Genomic DNA, 16,072 nt, shown 5'->3' with positions numbered 1-16,072 from the left:
AAGTGTTGGCATTGACGGCCATCAAGCAGAGGTCTCGGTGTAAGTGATGGCCCTGACCGTTGTTAGTCCGGTGGCCTACAGACAGTAATGTTGTGTTTTGTGGTCCTGTGTCTCTCACTTTGTCTCCTTTTGTGATTTGCACACATTCAGTGTTTCCCAGTCACACAGAACTCTATTAACTCACCACGCTCTGTCACCTCCTCCAGTATTCTTGTCATGTTTGGTGATGGAAATCTCGCAAGTTCTTCAGCCAGCGCCTCCCACAGGCTCACCAGTACCACACTGTCCATCTTCATTATGTCACTGATGAAGGACTCCACACCTGCTCGCCTCTCACACTCTTCTTTGGCTTTGAATCTCTGAAAGACAAGCAAGTAACCATAGGGCTAATTTAGAAAAGACCACTGGGGGAGCAGAGCAGAGTGGTCAGTGGGGTCTGATGACCTCACAATAACAGAAAGACCTCCTATGGAGGGTCAGGCAGTCTCAGATGATTCTCCTGAGCTCACCATCTCTGCTCAGCTCTCTGTGCCTCATACTGACAGGGAGACCTGCCTACCTTGGCCTCATCATTGGTGAGGATGTTCTTGGTGACCAGGTTCTGCAGGATACTCGTGATGTCGTATTCAATCACATAGACCAGGTAGGGCTTGTAGAACTCAGTGATTTTGAGGAGATCCTCATGAGAGAAAGTGTGTATTACTTTGTGAAACTTCTGTGTTAAACCTGAAATGGAAAGAAAAAAGATGAAACTTCACAGATACAAATGTGTTGGGGGATCAGAATTCAGTCTGACATGACTGCTTATCTCAATCCTAAGTAGTGGCCTCACAGTAAATTTGAGGGAACAGCATCAACAACAGGCTGGACTGGTCTCATAATGTACACGAGTTGCTGAATATAAGAAAGGACAAAGCAGACCTTTTTACTGAGGAGACTGTGCTCCTTTAATGTTGGTAGTGACATCCTTTACATGTTCTACAACTCTATGATGGCCAGTGTGGTTTGCTCGGTCAGTAATATCACTTCAAGAGAAGTCAACAAGATGATCAAGAAAATGATTAAGAAGGCACTCAATCACAGGCAAAACAGTGTAGATCTGGAGTAGTGGATCTCTGATGTAATGAATGAGTTCTAATCTCCAAGGCTCAAAGAGAACAGCTGTCTCGGTCACCATGAATGTGGTCAGCTTCCAGCTCCAAAAGAAATGCTCATATCTGACTTTAAAGGAAAGAACAGCCTGTGGCGATCAAATTGAATCAAAGTCCCTTCCAGTTACAGGTCCAGTGCTTGATTTTGTCCATCATGTTTAGCCAGAGTTCAATTTTGGGTTACAAGCCTAAAACACTGGAATAAAAATGACATATCCCCTTGTTATTCTAAGGGTTAACATGTGGCCTGTCATCAGCTGGACTGTTGAACAAGAATGTACTCTGTGCTTCAAGTGCAAACTGCTTTTTAATGAACTCCTGCTTTTGTGTTAAAATAGCATCTTATGACTTATTAACTATAAGATGACTTACGACTTATGTTAAAAAGAGGAACAACTCCTTTAGAGGTAAACAAACTCACAATATAAGGAGTTGTCTGGGGACTGTAAGGGGGGCTTCTCTCTGGCTTGCAAACACAGAACTCACAACTATTCATCTGTTGCCAATAACAATTGTTGATTGATTGATGAAGCTCCTGTCTTCCTCAACATATTTCTTCCACAACACAAATGTCCTTTTGGTTACCTTGTTGTGTGACGGTGTCTCCAAAGATATGTCAGCTAATCCTTGAATTATGTCTTCATTCTCAGATGCACTACAGAGCTGACCACAATGTAGGAAGAGATGCAGTTTTGCTCTTCGTTTTACTGTTCAGGTGGTGGTAGTGAAGTCAGCTTTCTGCTCCTCTTCTTCTCTCTTATTCTCATTAATTAATCAGCCTCGTGTGCCACTGAAAGCCAAGCCAAATGGGACAATGCCACCTTGTCCTACAGTGGAGTAGAGCTGCTGGTACACATCCCACCCAACCACTAAAGTTCAGCAGTAAATGAGGGTTTTCCCCACATAGGACCCCAACACTTTCATCAGTATATCTGTGTGCATTATGATTTTGTAAAGTATGTAATTGTGTTTTAAGTGTGAACTTATTACGGCACTCTGAGCCAGCACTCCATGAAGAGCGCCATACAAAATAAATGGAATTGAACTGAATGATCCTGACTTCCTCAGGATCTGCCTGTCAGTTTATATCCGATTACTGAGGTGCTGCTGGTCAGCTCCTCCCGTCTTTGAAGAGTGTGGCGTGTAGCAATTCAATGAAATGTGATTCTGATGCATCCAGTCTGCTTGGTCTCCTATTTTTCCCTGTCATTATCTCAGCCAATCAAAATGCACACAGAGCAGTACAGGAGATGAGACACAATTGCCAGAGTTGACTTTTGGAGGTAACATCTCTCTCTATATATATAAAATTCAATGTCTGCCTGTCTGTAGGTCTATCTGTCCACTTTTCATGAAAGAACAACTTAATAGATTTAGATTGAGTTTTTTTCTATAATTTGCTTGAACATTGCGTTCGATTTTGCGACTTCTCTCATTGTACTATGTGTCATAGTTTGCTTGTGGTACCAATTTATTTTTGTGAATCTGAGAGACATGCAGCGGGCTGAGCCTCTTCACTCATGTGCCAGCCTCGAGGCGTTCCTTACCTCTGCTTAGCTAGTGAACGAGGATTTAGATTGGGTTTTTTTCTATAATTTGCTTAAACATGTCAGTTGATTTTGCAACTTCTCTCATCGCGCTAAAGAATCATAGTTTGGTTACAGGAACAATATATTCGCGGTAATCCAAGACAGAAGCTGCGGGCTGAGGGGAGGAGGAAGCGTGACATCAGGATTAGGGAGCCACGGGGGCCCTCCTCACTGTCCTGTTTCACTACTACACTGGCGGAGCCACGGGGGATGGCTAGTTAATAATAAGTTTGGCTCTCTTGAAAAACAAGACCCTGATCATTAGGAAATTGGACCAAGTTGAAGATGTCCAACAAGATAACAGCTCAGTCAGTACCACTGGAATATGAATTATCAATTTTTTGACTTTTAATTTGATTTGACAAACATATGAACTTTAAGCTTAGCCAAATCTAAATACAGCTTCTTTGTAATGTAGGGGCGTTTGCCTTAAAAGATATATTTGGTATTCTGAGAGTCAAAGTTCTTTCTTCACAATCATAATATATTATTTTATTAGATGAAACTGTATTCTAAAGTGAAGCATAACTATAAATGTAAGAAAATAACCAGCCTGCTCATGTGATTTACAACAGAGCTAATGGGTACTGAGCCCCAAAGTGAGAAAAAGCATTAAAAGTTACTGAACACGTCCATTTTTGACATTGCATTCATATTGCGAAACAGCACATTCATGTCATTTTAGGAAGGAAAAAAACAAAAAGCAAAGAATTTTTTGAGACTCAGCCATTTTAAAGGAGGCTGACTGTACATTACACTGATCTGGCTTCTCTGCAGAACATTTTCAGTCCCAGGGCTGTAGATTCACCTCAGAAAGTTGTCACCAATCACCGTTACTGATATTGAATGTTGAGGCCCAGATGTGAATTTCTGTTTCTGTTTTGTAGACAACAATAACCAAAAGTCTCACACAGTCATTCACATTCTTTCACTATACAGAAGCTTATTTCATTATTTCGCAAAGATATTGCCTGCTGATGCCCGTATGTTGATGCACACGTGTACTTCAGTGCTTTAGCAAGAGAAAGATTGCAGTCAACAGACAAGAAGGGAACAGACATTGTAGGTATACATTTAGTTTAAATCAAAGAGAAGTTTAGTAAGTTTCGTACAGATGCTTTAGTATAGGCATTGTGGTAGCACAGAGCTGTCATTCCTGCCTCACAGCGCCAGTCTAAATGTAGTTTGTATGTTCTCTCTGTGTATTTATGGATTGATTTGCATCTGAGTGCTGTGTTTCTAGTTCTTTCAGTTACCTCCCAAAGCTTCTAACCAGAGGTGAAAACAGGAATGTTGATCCACCAGTAAATTGGGAGCTTTGCCTTTTGGCTCAGCTCTCTCTTCATCAGGATTCACTAGTATAGTGAAAGCATAACTGATCCACTTGTCAATCTCCTTCTTCATTCTTCCCTCACTCATAAACAAGACCCTGAGATACTCGTCCACTTGAGGCAGCACCCCATCTCAAACCCTTTTTCAGCCGAGAATCATGACCTCAGACTTGGAGATGCTGATTCTCATAACTGCTGCTTCACACTCGGCGACAAGCAAACCCAGTGTGCACCTGAGGTCACATCAGGATGAAGCCAGCAGGATCACATCATCTTCAAAAGCAGAGATGTCATCCTAAGGTCACCACATGGAGATGATTCCCTCCTTGGATGCTCCTAGAAATTCTTCCCATAAAGATTATGAACTAAATTGGTGACAAACTCCACACCCACTGGGATTTAAATCTAAATTACTGCCGGCAATGCGGACCAAGCTTTACTCCAGCTGTATGGGAACTGAAGAGCCTGCAACAGCACCCCCATAGGACTGCAATGGGGGGTCGTGACAAGCATTCTTCAGAAATGTGGAAGGAACATTTTGTTAAACTGAGACCTTTGCTACTTCAAAGTGGACATATTTGGTATGTTTTAGGGCTTTTTTATTTCACATTAGAACACCAGTACTCCTCACCTCCATTATAAAAGGAAAGAACAAGATACGCATTTATTAAGGTTTATAAAATATGCTTCAATTTAGAGCATTCTAAGATACACAATGATTGTGAAGAAATAACTTTGACTTGAAAAATATTGAAAATATCCTGTAAAAGTGATTAGGTTCCTAGTTTGTATGACAGTCATCCTCACCAGGACAATCAATGATATTCTTTCTTATCCTACGCTCCTTGTACATGTTTAAAGGGTGGATTCAGGACAGATGAACTGGTGGTTCTTTTCAGCTATTCCTACTCTGGCCTTTCTGTCCAAACTGGAGAGCTCAAGGGGCCTGGTTAGATCTTTTTCCTCATTTTGAAGTAAGTGCAAGACCCACTGAGCATTTTCTGTGACAATTACACTTGGATCCACTTCCACTCTGGAGCTTACCCATCTGCCCAGGGAAGTCTCCTACTTGAACACTGAGATGGTAGCCCACCTGACAAGACTTCTGTATGTCTGTCAGTTATTGTTCTTCTTTTCTCTGTGGTAGTTCAGTTAGAGGAGACGCACAGAGGGTCTTCAGTCCTGCTGAGGGTGTCAGATATCAGAGATGACATCTTGGTCAACAAGGTGCTCTGAACTGCTGGACTTTGATAATTCTGCTGACACTGCTGGACAGTTCTGAGTACTTGCCTTGTGCTTATATCTGACCATAACACACTAGCTCTCTGGAACAGAATCTCCTCGAACACCACTTTAGTTGTGCACAGTGTCTTTCTGAAGGACATCTAGGTGAGTTCCTCCAGTTCTCTGTTTATACACAGGAGTGCAACCTCATCCACAGCCACATTTTTATACTCTACATGTAGCATAAAGTGCTTTACAAGATGTAAAGAAAACAATCATCAACCTTGAAGTTGAAGCGCTGGTTAACAAGGCATCTCACTCTGGTGTGGACTTCTGGAAACCTCAATCCATAAAGCCAAAGAGTAAAAATGAATGTCATCATACTGGAGTTAGTTTTACAATTTGTTTGCGCTAAACTGGTTTTGTCTAACAAGAGTTGAATGAAAACTAAATTCAATCATTGCTAGATGGCTGTTCCCTGTCACTGCTGCTTAATCCTCCTACTATTATGGAGGACCAAGTGTTCATCCAGAGCTGATTGTATTTATCAGCTCTCTGCTACATTTTGCTCAACTAATGCCCTTTATGTGCCTTTTGTGCCTTTCTCAATCACTTTCAAGAACCTTAGGCAGCTGTTCATAAAGCAAAATTAACTTTTAAACTAATCAAATGTCTAAGGTCTCTCTTGACTTCTTGTCGTCCTACATGTATTGTTGAGGTCTGACACTCTCAGCTCTTCAAGGTACACACAGTCTTCAGTTCAGCTCAGTTACCTGACACACTTATCAGTTCAGCTCTTTTCTCCTTTAAACTTTTACAGATTTTATCCTTCTCTAACTTTTCTCCGTTAGTCAGAAATTTTGTCCTTAAAAACTTCACAAATCTGTCAACTGCTAGGAATTAACAATTAACTTTGTACCTCATCACAATGTGGATTAATTTATAACTACATTAAAGGCCCAACGCCCTTCAACTTCCATCCATCCATTTTTGTGGAATGGAATTTAAAATCTATTGCTAGCTTCTGTATGAAAATCTGCATGTTCTCTGTATGCCTTAGTATTATTATAACAGATAAAAATAAGTGTGCTTATTAGGGTAGAGCTGCTGGTGTGGAATGCAGTTTTTGACTCTTCCCAGCTGTTTCAGCAGTGGCTATGACAGGTTTTCTGATAAACTTCATTCCAAATATAAGACTAGAATTTATGTTTTCCGTTGTAATCAACAAATGTTTCTAAAGGATGCTCTGTGGCCTTGGAGTGAAACTGATTTATTTTTTTTTCTAACCATTCTCTTTGAAGATTTTGTTATAAATGCAGCTGAACCCCCCTTGTCGGGGGCCTTCCTTGCATTTTCTCTCTGTAAGGAAAAGCCACTCTACTCACCAAGAAGTCAGAAATAAAAGATTCTGCTTATTAGAATTGGTGTCTGCCTGCTATTTGTTTGAACCTTCGTTCACAGTTTTCTGGCGCCCAACGTGGGGCAGAGACGGACAGGTGACTCCTCGAGCGGGATCGTCCAGAGGACCGGTAAAAGGACCGACTCCGGCCGGGTCGGAAGAATCCAGCTCCGGCAAAAGTTAGGACTGGCCTGCCTCGGGCGTATCCTGCGTGAGAAGTCCCTGGCCTCCTCTGACCGAATACGAAGGTCGAACCAACTGGGATTTCCCTAGCAGGTCACGAATTTCTTGGTGAGTAGACCGAGGGAGTCCGATTGAGTGAATGAAGTAGCTCAGGGATTTGACCGGTTTACGGGAAGTTAAGGAAAATAAATTCTGTATTACTAACGTAGTGGATGGTAACTGGAAAATAGGGAATAATACTTTGGTCCCTCGGGGGACAGTGTAAGACACTACAAGTACGTTAGTAAGTTACTCCCTGGGAGCGGGATAGAAAGGGGTGAGTGGCACACTCCTATTAAATAGGGGAATGGGAGTAAGAAAAGCATAGTATATGAATTGAGTGTCTGGGAATAACACTGAGTGGGTGGACGAGTTTTCTGTTCCTAACGTCTGGTCATAATCCTGCTTCTACGGGTTGCTCTGTGGTGGAGACATGCACTAGCAGTTTGGCACATAGGAGGCGTCTGACGAAGGAATTGGTGTTAAGCACATCTTGTATTCTGGACTCCACGCTGAATATTGTTGTACGATTCTGCTAAACAATGGACACAAAACCACTTGAGTACTAATCCGGGAGTGGGACAGGACTGAGAGCAGAACGCCGCGAGGGCTGAATTGTTCTACTGTGGTCCAGTGCCATTCATTATGGGAAAGCAAAATAGTAAACCGGTCAAAGAGACTCCCTTGGGAAATCAAAAGTCTCTGTTAGAAGGATTATTTTTGGAAAGTGTCTCGGACCCGAGTGAAAGGGGGTTCACCTAGGAAATTAATAGAAAAGAAAACCGGATTAGACTTTAAGAAAGCATGTAAAAAATGGAATAAACAGAGTGGTGGCAGATGGCCGATAGACAGGACTGGGGACATATCAGAAATGCAAGAAATAAGGTAAATATTATGTAGAAATGCATGAGGATGTTGTATGTAGAAATGTACGAGGATGTTGTAACAAAGGTCCGTATCGAATAGACATGTTTGATAGATGGGAATTGGTGATAAAGGATAGGACCTTGCAAGCGGCGCAGAAGCGTAACGAGGTGCTGGCTGCTGAGGTCAAAACACAGAAAGAAAAGGAAAAGTTATTGCTAGCGTTGCAGAAAACGAAGGTAGAGACAGAGCCCAAGCCTTAAAGTAAAAGAAAGAAGATCGAAAAGAAAGACCCCCTATACCCCGTAATCTGTCCACCCCCTCCTTACCAAACTCCCCGATTCCACCTCCTGCACTCCCTCCTCCAACTGCACCCCAGTTAACAGACGAACCGTCTGGAGCAAGTTTTTATGATGAACAATATCATCATGACCCGTCCTCACATATTGACCTTGAGGAAGATGATTCAGATCATTCACAAGGTGCTACTGGGTTGCAATGGCAGAAACCAGAAGAGTCATCTGTCTCCCAGCGCATGAGAAGTCAGACCCTCCGCTCTAAACCTATGGGCAGTTTTACTACCCCCTTCGGCTCCCTTAAACCTTCTGGCCTGACATTCTCTTGGCCCCTCATTGAAGTCCCCAACCCCCGACATGATCCCGCACAACCCCCAGGCAATAATAATCCCACTACCGTAATGATTCACCGAAATTGGGACATTCAAGAATTAAAGGATGTGGTGTCTGAACTGCCCGACCCCAAAGCGGTCGGTGGACTGAAATTTGTGCAACAGTTACAGCAGCTTGATGATATGTATAAACCAAATGCTGCAGAGTGGACACAGGTTCTCCACCGAAAGCTGGGCACCACAGGGGCAACTGTAAATCACGGTGATCTTAATGGTGCCCCTTCACCGAGGCCCCGGGAATGAAGGTCCTTTCCTCGGCCAGTGGGAGCCTTTGAAAGGAGCCCTGGCAGAAAAATATAAAAAGGGCACAGACTGGTCACTAATTTCAGCCGCTAAGCAGAAAAAAGACGAGACAGTGGATGAATGGGCTCACCGATTGCAAGATCTGATGGCTAATCACTCTGGGCTAGACAATGAAAACGATAGAACTCGTGCTGCAGTGCCACCTTTTGTCTCGGGACTGAGAAGTGACATTCAAGGCTAAGTTTGCTTGTCCTGCATAGGCTGGGAAAGTGCTACGTTCGAGGAAGTCAAGCGTCATGCAGAGCATGCTGAGAGACAGACTAAATTAAAAGAGTCAGACACACAGACCAAACTGTTGGCTGCACAAATAAATTACTATACTGGTGGAACTGATCCGGCTAGGGGGAGGGGATGCAGAAATTTCTTTGGAAGGCGAGGGCGCGGGAGAGGACGAGGGTTCCAATTATCAAGCCCTAATAATCCTTTCGCTCAGATGCCTGACCCTTCGGAGCAGACGCCAGCGTCATATGCCTGTTACGGCTGTGGTGAACTTGGACATTTCAGACGCAACTGCCCACACAAGCGCCCTCCGCCACCCCCTCTCCCTGAGCCCAATGACATTCCTTGGTCCTAGGAATTAGCAGGGACCACCAGCCACTTTTTCCAGTTTCCTTTGCTTACTCGTCATGCCGATACTGATCCTTTATTGACTTTAATAGTAAACGGCAAAGAAACTGTCTTTCTTGTGGACACAGGAGCCACGCGCTCCACTTTATCGCTGTTGGAGGTCCCTGCCTCGAAAGACACTGTGAAGTTTCTCACTGCTTCAGGACAACCACACACGCTACTAGTTTCAAAGCCTCTGCAAGTGCAACTCAGCACCATCAGCTCTCCATTAACTCATCGCTTCCTGTTAAATCATTTGTGCCCTGTGAACTTGCTGGGAAGGGATCTTATGACTAAGTTGTCAGTCTCAATATCTTTAACTAAACAAGGATTTTACTGCTCCATTCCTAAGCTCCTATGCCAAACTACACACACCAGGCCCTCTTTTGCTGCATGGACCCTTGACATCTCACCGCACATCCTTCTCTTGAAAGCCCTTCATTCTTTCCCCTCATGCCTATTTCCCATCTTACAAGTCCCAGACACCCTGCATTGTACTGCCCAATATTTTCCGGCTGAAGTAGACACTCCTTGGTTAGAATCTTTTCTTTCCTCCGGCACATGCCCTGAAACTTAGTACATTCCATGTATTTTTGTTTCATCTACTAAAGCTGCTGCTTCAGTTCACCTCACATGTTCACAAAGTGTTTTCTATCTAGGTGGTTCAGTGCCCCATGTCTCTCTATCTAAATCTGACACCGTTCGCTGGGTTGAAATTGGGGACTGGGTTGAAAAATGTCTAAATAGAACTGATTGGCTGTACGTTGCATCAGGTATTTTTGACACCTCAGACCATCTAGTTACTAAAGTACTAATTCAGATTGATCTGCCAGTCGTTCGTTCCCTGTGTCACCCGTCTCTTTCTTTATGTTCATTGCAAACTGATAGCATTCCATGGCTCTCTTCGATTCCTGACACACTGTGGTCTAATGGGAAAAATGATTTTGGCAGAATAGCAAATTGTGAACCTCTAGTAATCTATCCGAAATCCTCCTTCCGTCCTCGCCGTGCACAATATCCTCTCTCTCCCGAGGCTGAACTCGGAATTGCTGCTGTACATAAAGAGCTCGTTAAAAGGGGGGCTATAATTCCTATTAAATATTCTCCTGTAAACTCTCCTATCTTGCCAGTAAAGAAAGCTGATGGCTCTTGGCGCTTTGTCCAAAACCTCAGACAAGTCAATTCTGCTATCTTTCCTAGAGCACCGATCGTGCCTAATCCTTCCACTATTCTGTCTACAATCCCTCCATCTGCACGTTATTTCTCAGTTATTGACTTAGCAAATGCTTTCTTTTCTATTCCTGTACATTCTGATTCTCAGTTTTGGTTTGCTTTTACTTTTCAAAACCGCCGTTGGACATGGACCGTTATGCCACAAGGTTATACAGAGGCTCCTTGTGTATACGGCCAAACGCTTGCTCAAAACCTGGAAGGCTTCTGGCCTGAGAGGGGAAGTGCATTGATACAGTACGTCGACGATTTATTACTCTGTAGTGAAACAGAGAAAGCATGCACACAAGATACGGAATTATTGCTCAAGTATCTTGCACAAAATGGGCACAAGGTTTCTAAGGCCAAGCTGCCGCTAGTTCAAACCACTGACAAATATTTGGGGCTTGACATCACTTGTGGTACCAGAGCTCTGTCAAAAGACAACATAACCACCATTCAGAACCCGCCCAGACCGGTCACAAAACAACAGGTTATGTCTGCTTTAACTGTTATTCTTTTGATTTGCTGTTGTCTTATTCCGTTAATCCTTTATTTTATCCAGAAGTTTTTCACTGCCTCAATAACTAAAGCTTATTTCCTCCACACAGAACGCATGCATCTTCTTTCCCAGGCCCAATTCTCTTCCCAGTCTTCTTTCGACCTGGACTGTTTAGCTTAAACTCTCTTATTATTTAAACTTTTAAGTTTAAAAAGGGGGGAATGTGGAATGGAATTTAAAATCTATTGCTAGCTTCTGTATGAAAACCTGCATGTTCTCTGTGTGGCTAGGTATTATTATTAACAGAAGTGTGCTTCCAGCTGTGGAATGCAGCTCTCAGCCACTCCCCGGCTTGTCTCAAGCAGTGTCTGGTTATTGTCCAAGTAAGATGCCAAATATATGACAAGTTTTCTGATAAGCTTCATTCCAAATATAAGACTAGAATTTATGTTTTCCATTGTAATCAATAAATGTTTCTAAAGGATGCTCTGTGGCCTTGGAGTGAAACTGATTTATTTTTTTCTAACCATTCTCTTTGAAGATTTTGTTATAAATGCAGCTGAACCCCCCTTGTCGGGGGCCTTCCTTGCATTTTCTCTCTGTAAGGAAGAACAACTCTGCTCACCAAGAAGTCAGAAATAAAAGATTCTGCTTATTAGAATTGGTGTCTGCCTGCTATTTGTTTGAACCTTCGTCCACATTTTCCAACCCGCTGAAAACGAACACAGGGTCACGGGGGTCTGCTCGAGCCAATCCCAGCCAACACAGGGCACAAAGAAGGAACCAATCCCAGGCAGGATGCCAACCCACCTCAGGACACACACAAGCACACCAGGGCCAACTTAGAATCACCAATCCACCTAACCTGCATGTCTTTGGACTTTGGGAGGAAACCGGAGTGCCCAGAGGAAACCCACACAGACACGGGGAGAACATGCAAACTCCACACAGGGAGGACCCGGGAAACAAACCCAAGTCTCCTAACTGTGAGGCAGCAGTGCTACAACTGCGCCACCATGCCGCCCCCTTCAACTTTTAGGAGCAAATAAAAAGTGAAAAGATTCAAAACATAAAAAAAGTTTCCATTACACTGGGTGATATTACCTAGCAGTCCATCTACAAAGTTAACAGCAAGCACATAAATATTGTGTATGAAGTCTGTTTCCTTTTCATAAAGTGTGACACTTTAAAACAGTTTAACGTCAAAAACAAACATCTCCAAGCTTTTACTCACCAGACAGAGCTCTGACGTCTTCATCACGTCTCCCTTTCTTGGAGATCATGGACACAGATTTCTTACACTAGCTGTCTTCACTCATCTTATGATTCTGTGATCTGAATGGCAGTTTGTCTTTTTTGATGGCTCCTTTAAGTAAATTTACTGTGACCTCTCAGCAAGTGGGGACTGTGGAAACAAAACAAAGAGGACAAGAAATTAAAAACAAATGACAAGAGCTGAGCAGAGGGATGGCAGACTCAGGTCTCTCAACATTTTGACATGAAGGATTGAAAGGAGATTTAAGTCCACAACTTGATAACGGACTCTGCAACTGAAAGTCGATGGTTAACATGAACTTCAGATAGTGCGATCCACAATCTGATTGAGGCCTCAGAATTCAATTACGAGACGTGACACCTTTGGGACACATGAATTCAATGGCTGTGTCTTCTTGTGCAGAACTCTGTAGGACCCTTAAGGTTATTTTGTGGATACTCAACCTGCAAGACTGAAGTACTAGGAGGCTGTCATTGTTCAGAGACCTTACATTAGCCAGTGAAAAGTCTGTCTTTGGAGTTTTGATAATTTAGGTGTTGGCGTATCTCAGACATTTGGAACATTTATATGAGGCTAAGAACACGGTATGTAAAAAACAGATTTGTAAATCACTGACACCTCTCATGGACAATGCAGTGTTCATTTGGACAATACATTTTCATTAAGTTTTAGTCTTAATCTTTGGAGTAAATTGCATTTTAGTTTTAGTCACACCTTAATCATTTAGTTATTGTTAGTTTTAGTCAACAAAAAATAAATTCATTTTAATTGAGAAAAAGTTAATTGGTTTTAGTCAACGAAAAGTAAAAGTAAATTAGTCGAACAGTCCAAATCAGATGGATGTCTTGTTTAATACATGAATATGCACAGAACATACTGTACCTGTAAATTATTATACTAACATGTACACTCAGGAGCCAAACCACATGTACTGATTATTGAACATAAAATGAAGAGTTAGCTGTAGAGAGGATTTCCTCCAAAGGTCCCTGGTCAGTTAATGGCCGCTCTGCTCTGTCATCACACTTTTCTGCCCCTTAGTTATGCTGCTGTAAAATTTTACCAAAAAGTCCGACCAAGCAGCACACATTTCATTTCAGCACAGGGTTTATAAAGAATGAGATCATAATGGACTCTCTGATGTATCTGAACACGTGCACAGTTTACATTTATTCTCTCATATTTTCTGTCCAATAACTGAAAAAACTGCTTAAAATTAAACTAAAAATAAATTCAAACATTGTTATATCTGCACTGTTGAATTAGTGAATTCCAAAATAATTTAGGATTCTTACATTTAACCAAACCCTTAAAAGCTGTTTTTGTAACAAAATACATTTAAACTCTGGTTTGTCAGAGAATCACTCTGTTAGGTTTGCAACATTTACTTTTGTAAGATTTATATTTACACCATTAGCTTGTCAAAAAATAATAATAATAACAAATGAGTCAATGTTTTTTACATCAATCCACAATATCTGAACTCTTGATAAAGAGCCTCTGCTGTGCTGTTTCCAAAGTGTCTCACCTGAGTGATCTGACTTTGCTATTGCTTAGCCTGCGTGCAAATCCACAATTACAAAAATAACTTATAGGTAATTAATCGAGAGACTGCATTACTTTCACTAACGCATTGTTTCCCAGCCTCAATCCTGGAGGAACACTCTGGCTGCAGGTTTTTGTTCCAACCAGCTTCTGTTTTTAATTGGACTCCTGGGCTAATTAAGTGATGTGTTATTTCCCAAATTATGTGTTTTGGGAACAAAATAGAAATTAGAAAACTAAGTTTGGTAATATAGTGCATAGTTTACTGTCAAATAATGCAAAGAGTACGCGACAGAGTACACCCTCATTTGGGCTCATCAGGCATACACACTCTACTGCACCCCTCTTGGGGATCGAACCTCAGACGTCAGAGACGAAGTCCCTTTACGATGCACCACGGCGTGTTGTTCATTTACTTGGCAGCCTGTAGATCGGAGGAATTACATTCATTGCATTCGTAGTCTGAGTCCCGACCTGAATTGTGTGGGTGGTTACCTACCAGGTAACGCATGTGGTTGGTCTGCCATTCGGCAAACATCCGCCACGGTGCCCTGTTCAGTTGCAAGAAGCAGATCATGGAATGTTGCATAGTTTACTGTACTTTTTGCATTATTTGATAGTAAACTATGCAACATTCCATGATCTGCTTCTTGCAACTGAAGATACTAGCTGAAATACCCAGCGTTGTAAATACACATGTGCTTTATAAAGTGGCTCAGGTTGTGCAATATTGTAACTGTATCGCTAGTTTACAGTGAGGTAATTGTACTTATAAGTACAAACAGTTCTACAAGGAGCACTTGATCGAGTGCGTTTATAGTTCTTGGGATGAAACTGTGTCTGAACCGCGAGGTCCATACAAGAAAGGCTCTGAAGCGTTTGCCATGTGAGAGCAGTTCAAATAGACAGCATGGCTGAGGCAGCGTGTGCTTGATGCTGTATACTGATAATTCTCTTTCCGATCAGCTGCTGCTGTGATTCCACACTCAGATACAGTGATATAAATACTCCGAGTGGTGCAGTGAGAGTAATATGGAAAAAAATAATCCACTGTGGCAACCCCTAACAGGAGCAGCTGATAGAAGAAGAAGAAGGTGCAGTGAGAGTAACAGCGCTAAAGCCGCTATGGTATTTAGAATAGTTTGACCATTCTGTGGACCATTATATTGTTACTGGTTAATTACAATCAGATGCATTAAACTAATAAGCAATAATGCGGTTAATTTCAGTGTATTTGATAAAACCGTGTCAGGGATGTGGATCTAAAAAAGAAAGGATAACCACACAGGAACAAAAGCATTGCTTTGACGCTGAGTGCCGCCAGTCTGCAAAACCGAGCAGAGAACCTGCGTATGCCAGGGTTGGAGCTACCGTGGAAATGTGCGTGGCTTTAAGCCAAGTTTAAGTTTTATACATCGCTATTTGAGCATGGAAACGTTCTTACGCAACATTTTTGTGCGTATGCACCATTTATACATGAAGCCCCAGGTTGTGTGTGACAGAGATGTGCAAAGGTCTTCACATGGCTCAATGTCCAGTTGTCTGTCTATAACTTTTTATCTTGTTTAGTTTCTATCAACAATGATTTTAAAAGCATTTGTCTTAGTGTTCATCGTTAAAGGAGCATTTTTATTTTCGATTTTGTTCAGTTTTCATCAAAGAAAAAAAATGTCATTGACGAGTATTTTTCCTCTTCGTTTTTATCAACAAAAGTAACACTCTGACAATGTGCTTATTACATTTAGTGTATATCAGAAATCTGCTTTTAGCACTTAAGTCTTGTTGTTATCTATTGGAGTTGCTGGGCAATAAATCGATTTTATTGATGAATTTGAGTTTTTGGTTTAGGACGAAGTATAGAAATGAAAATATTGATTCACTTTCCCGGGTAAATACAGCTTGCTGTCCATCAAACTGCCTGCCTCCTCACACACAAAATGGCAGCACACAAGTTAACAAGTGAGAAGCTCATGTCTAAAACTGGCAGTGTCCCCTCAGTCATTTGGAAATGGTTCAGTTATACAAAGTCTGACGTCAAACAGACCACTGTCCACTATAAAGCACTGTGGCATCTAAAGCAAGCAGCAAAACAAATTTGCAGCATCTCCATCAGAGGAACCAGTAAGTCGAGTAAGACGAGCGTGTAGGTCTGTGAGATGTACA

The 16,072-nt window shown here is 42.0% G+C and overlaps 1 protein-coding gene across 1 annotated transcript in view; it reads right to left on the bottom strand.

The window, feature by feature from the left end:
• The window catches only part of LOC120534770 (NACHT, LRR and PYD domains-containing protein 3-like), a 44,180-nt gene extending 31,689 nt beyond the window's left edge, over window positions 1-12,491 (bottom strand). The window contains exons 1-3 of the mRNA XM_039762350.1: window positions 12,323-12,491; window positions 560-726; window positions 185-359 (exon numbers count right to left, since the gene is read on the bottom strand). Of these exons, the coding sequence (XP_039618284.1) occupies window positions 185-359; window positions 560-726; window positions 12,323-12,371 (391 nt within the window). The 5' untranslated portion in view covers window positions 12,372-12,491. The remainder of the gene's footprint in view (window positions 1-184; window positions 360-559; window positions 727-12,322) is intronic.
• Between the last annotated feature and the right edge of the window lie 3,581 nt (window positions 12,492-16,072).

The sequence above is a fragment of the Polypterus senegalus genome, chromosome 8 (assembly GCF_016835505.1).
Source record: "Polypterus senegalus isolate Bchr_013 chromosome 8, ASM1683550v1, whole genome shotgun sequence".
Lineage (NCBI taxonomy): Eukaryota > Metazoa > Chordata > Cladistia > Polypteriformes > Polypteridae > Polypterus > Polypterus senegalus.
The sequence above is the reverse complement of the archived record's forward strand: the minus strand, read 5'-3'. Positions and strand labels throughout refer to the sequence as shown.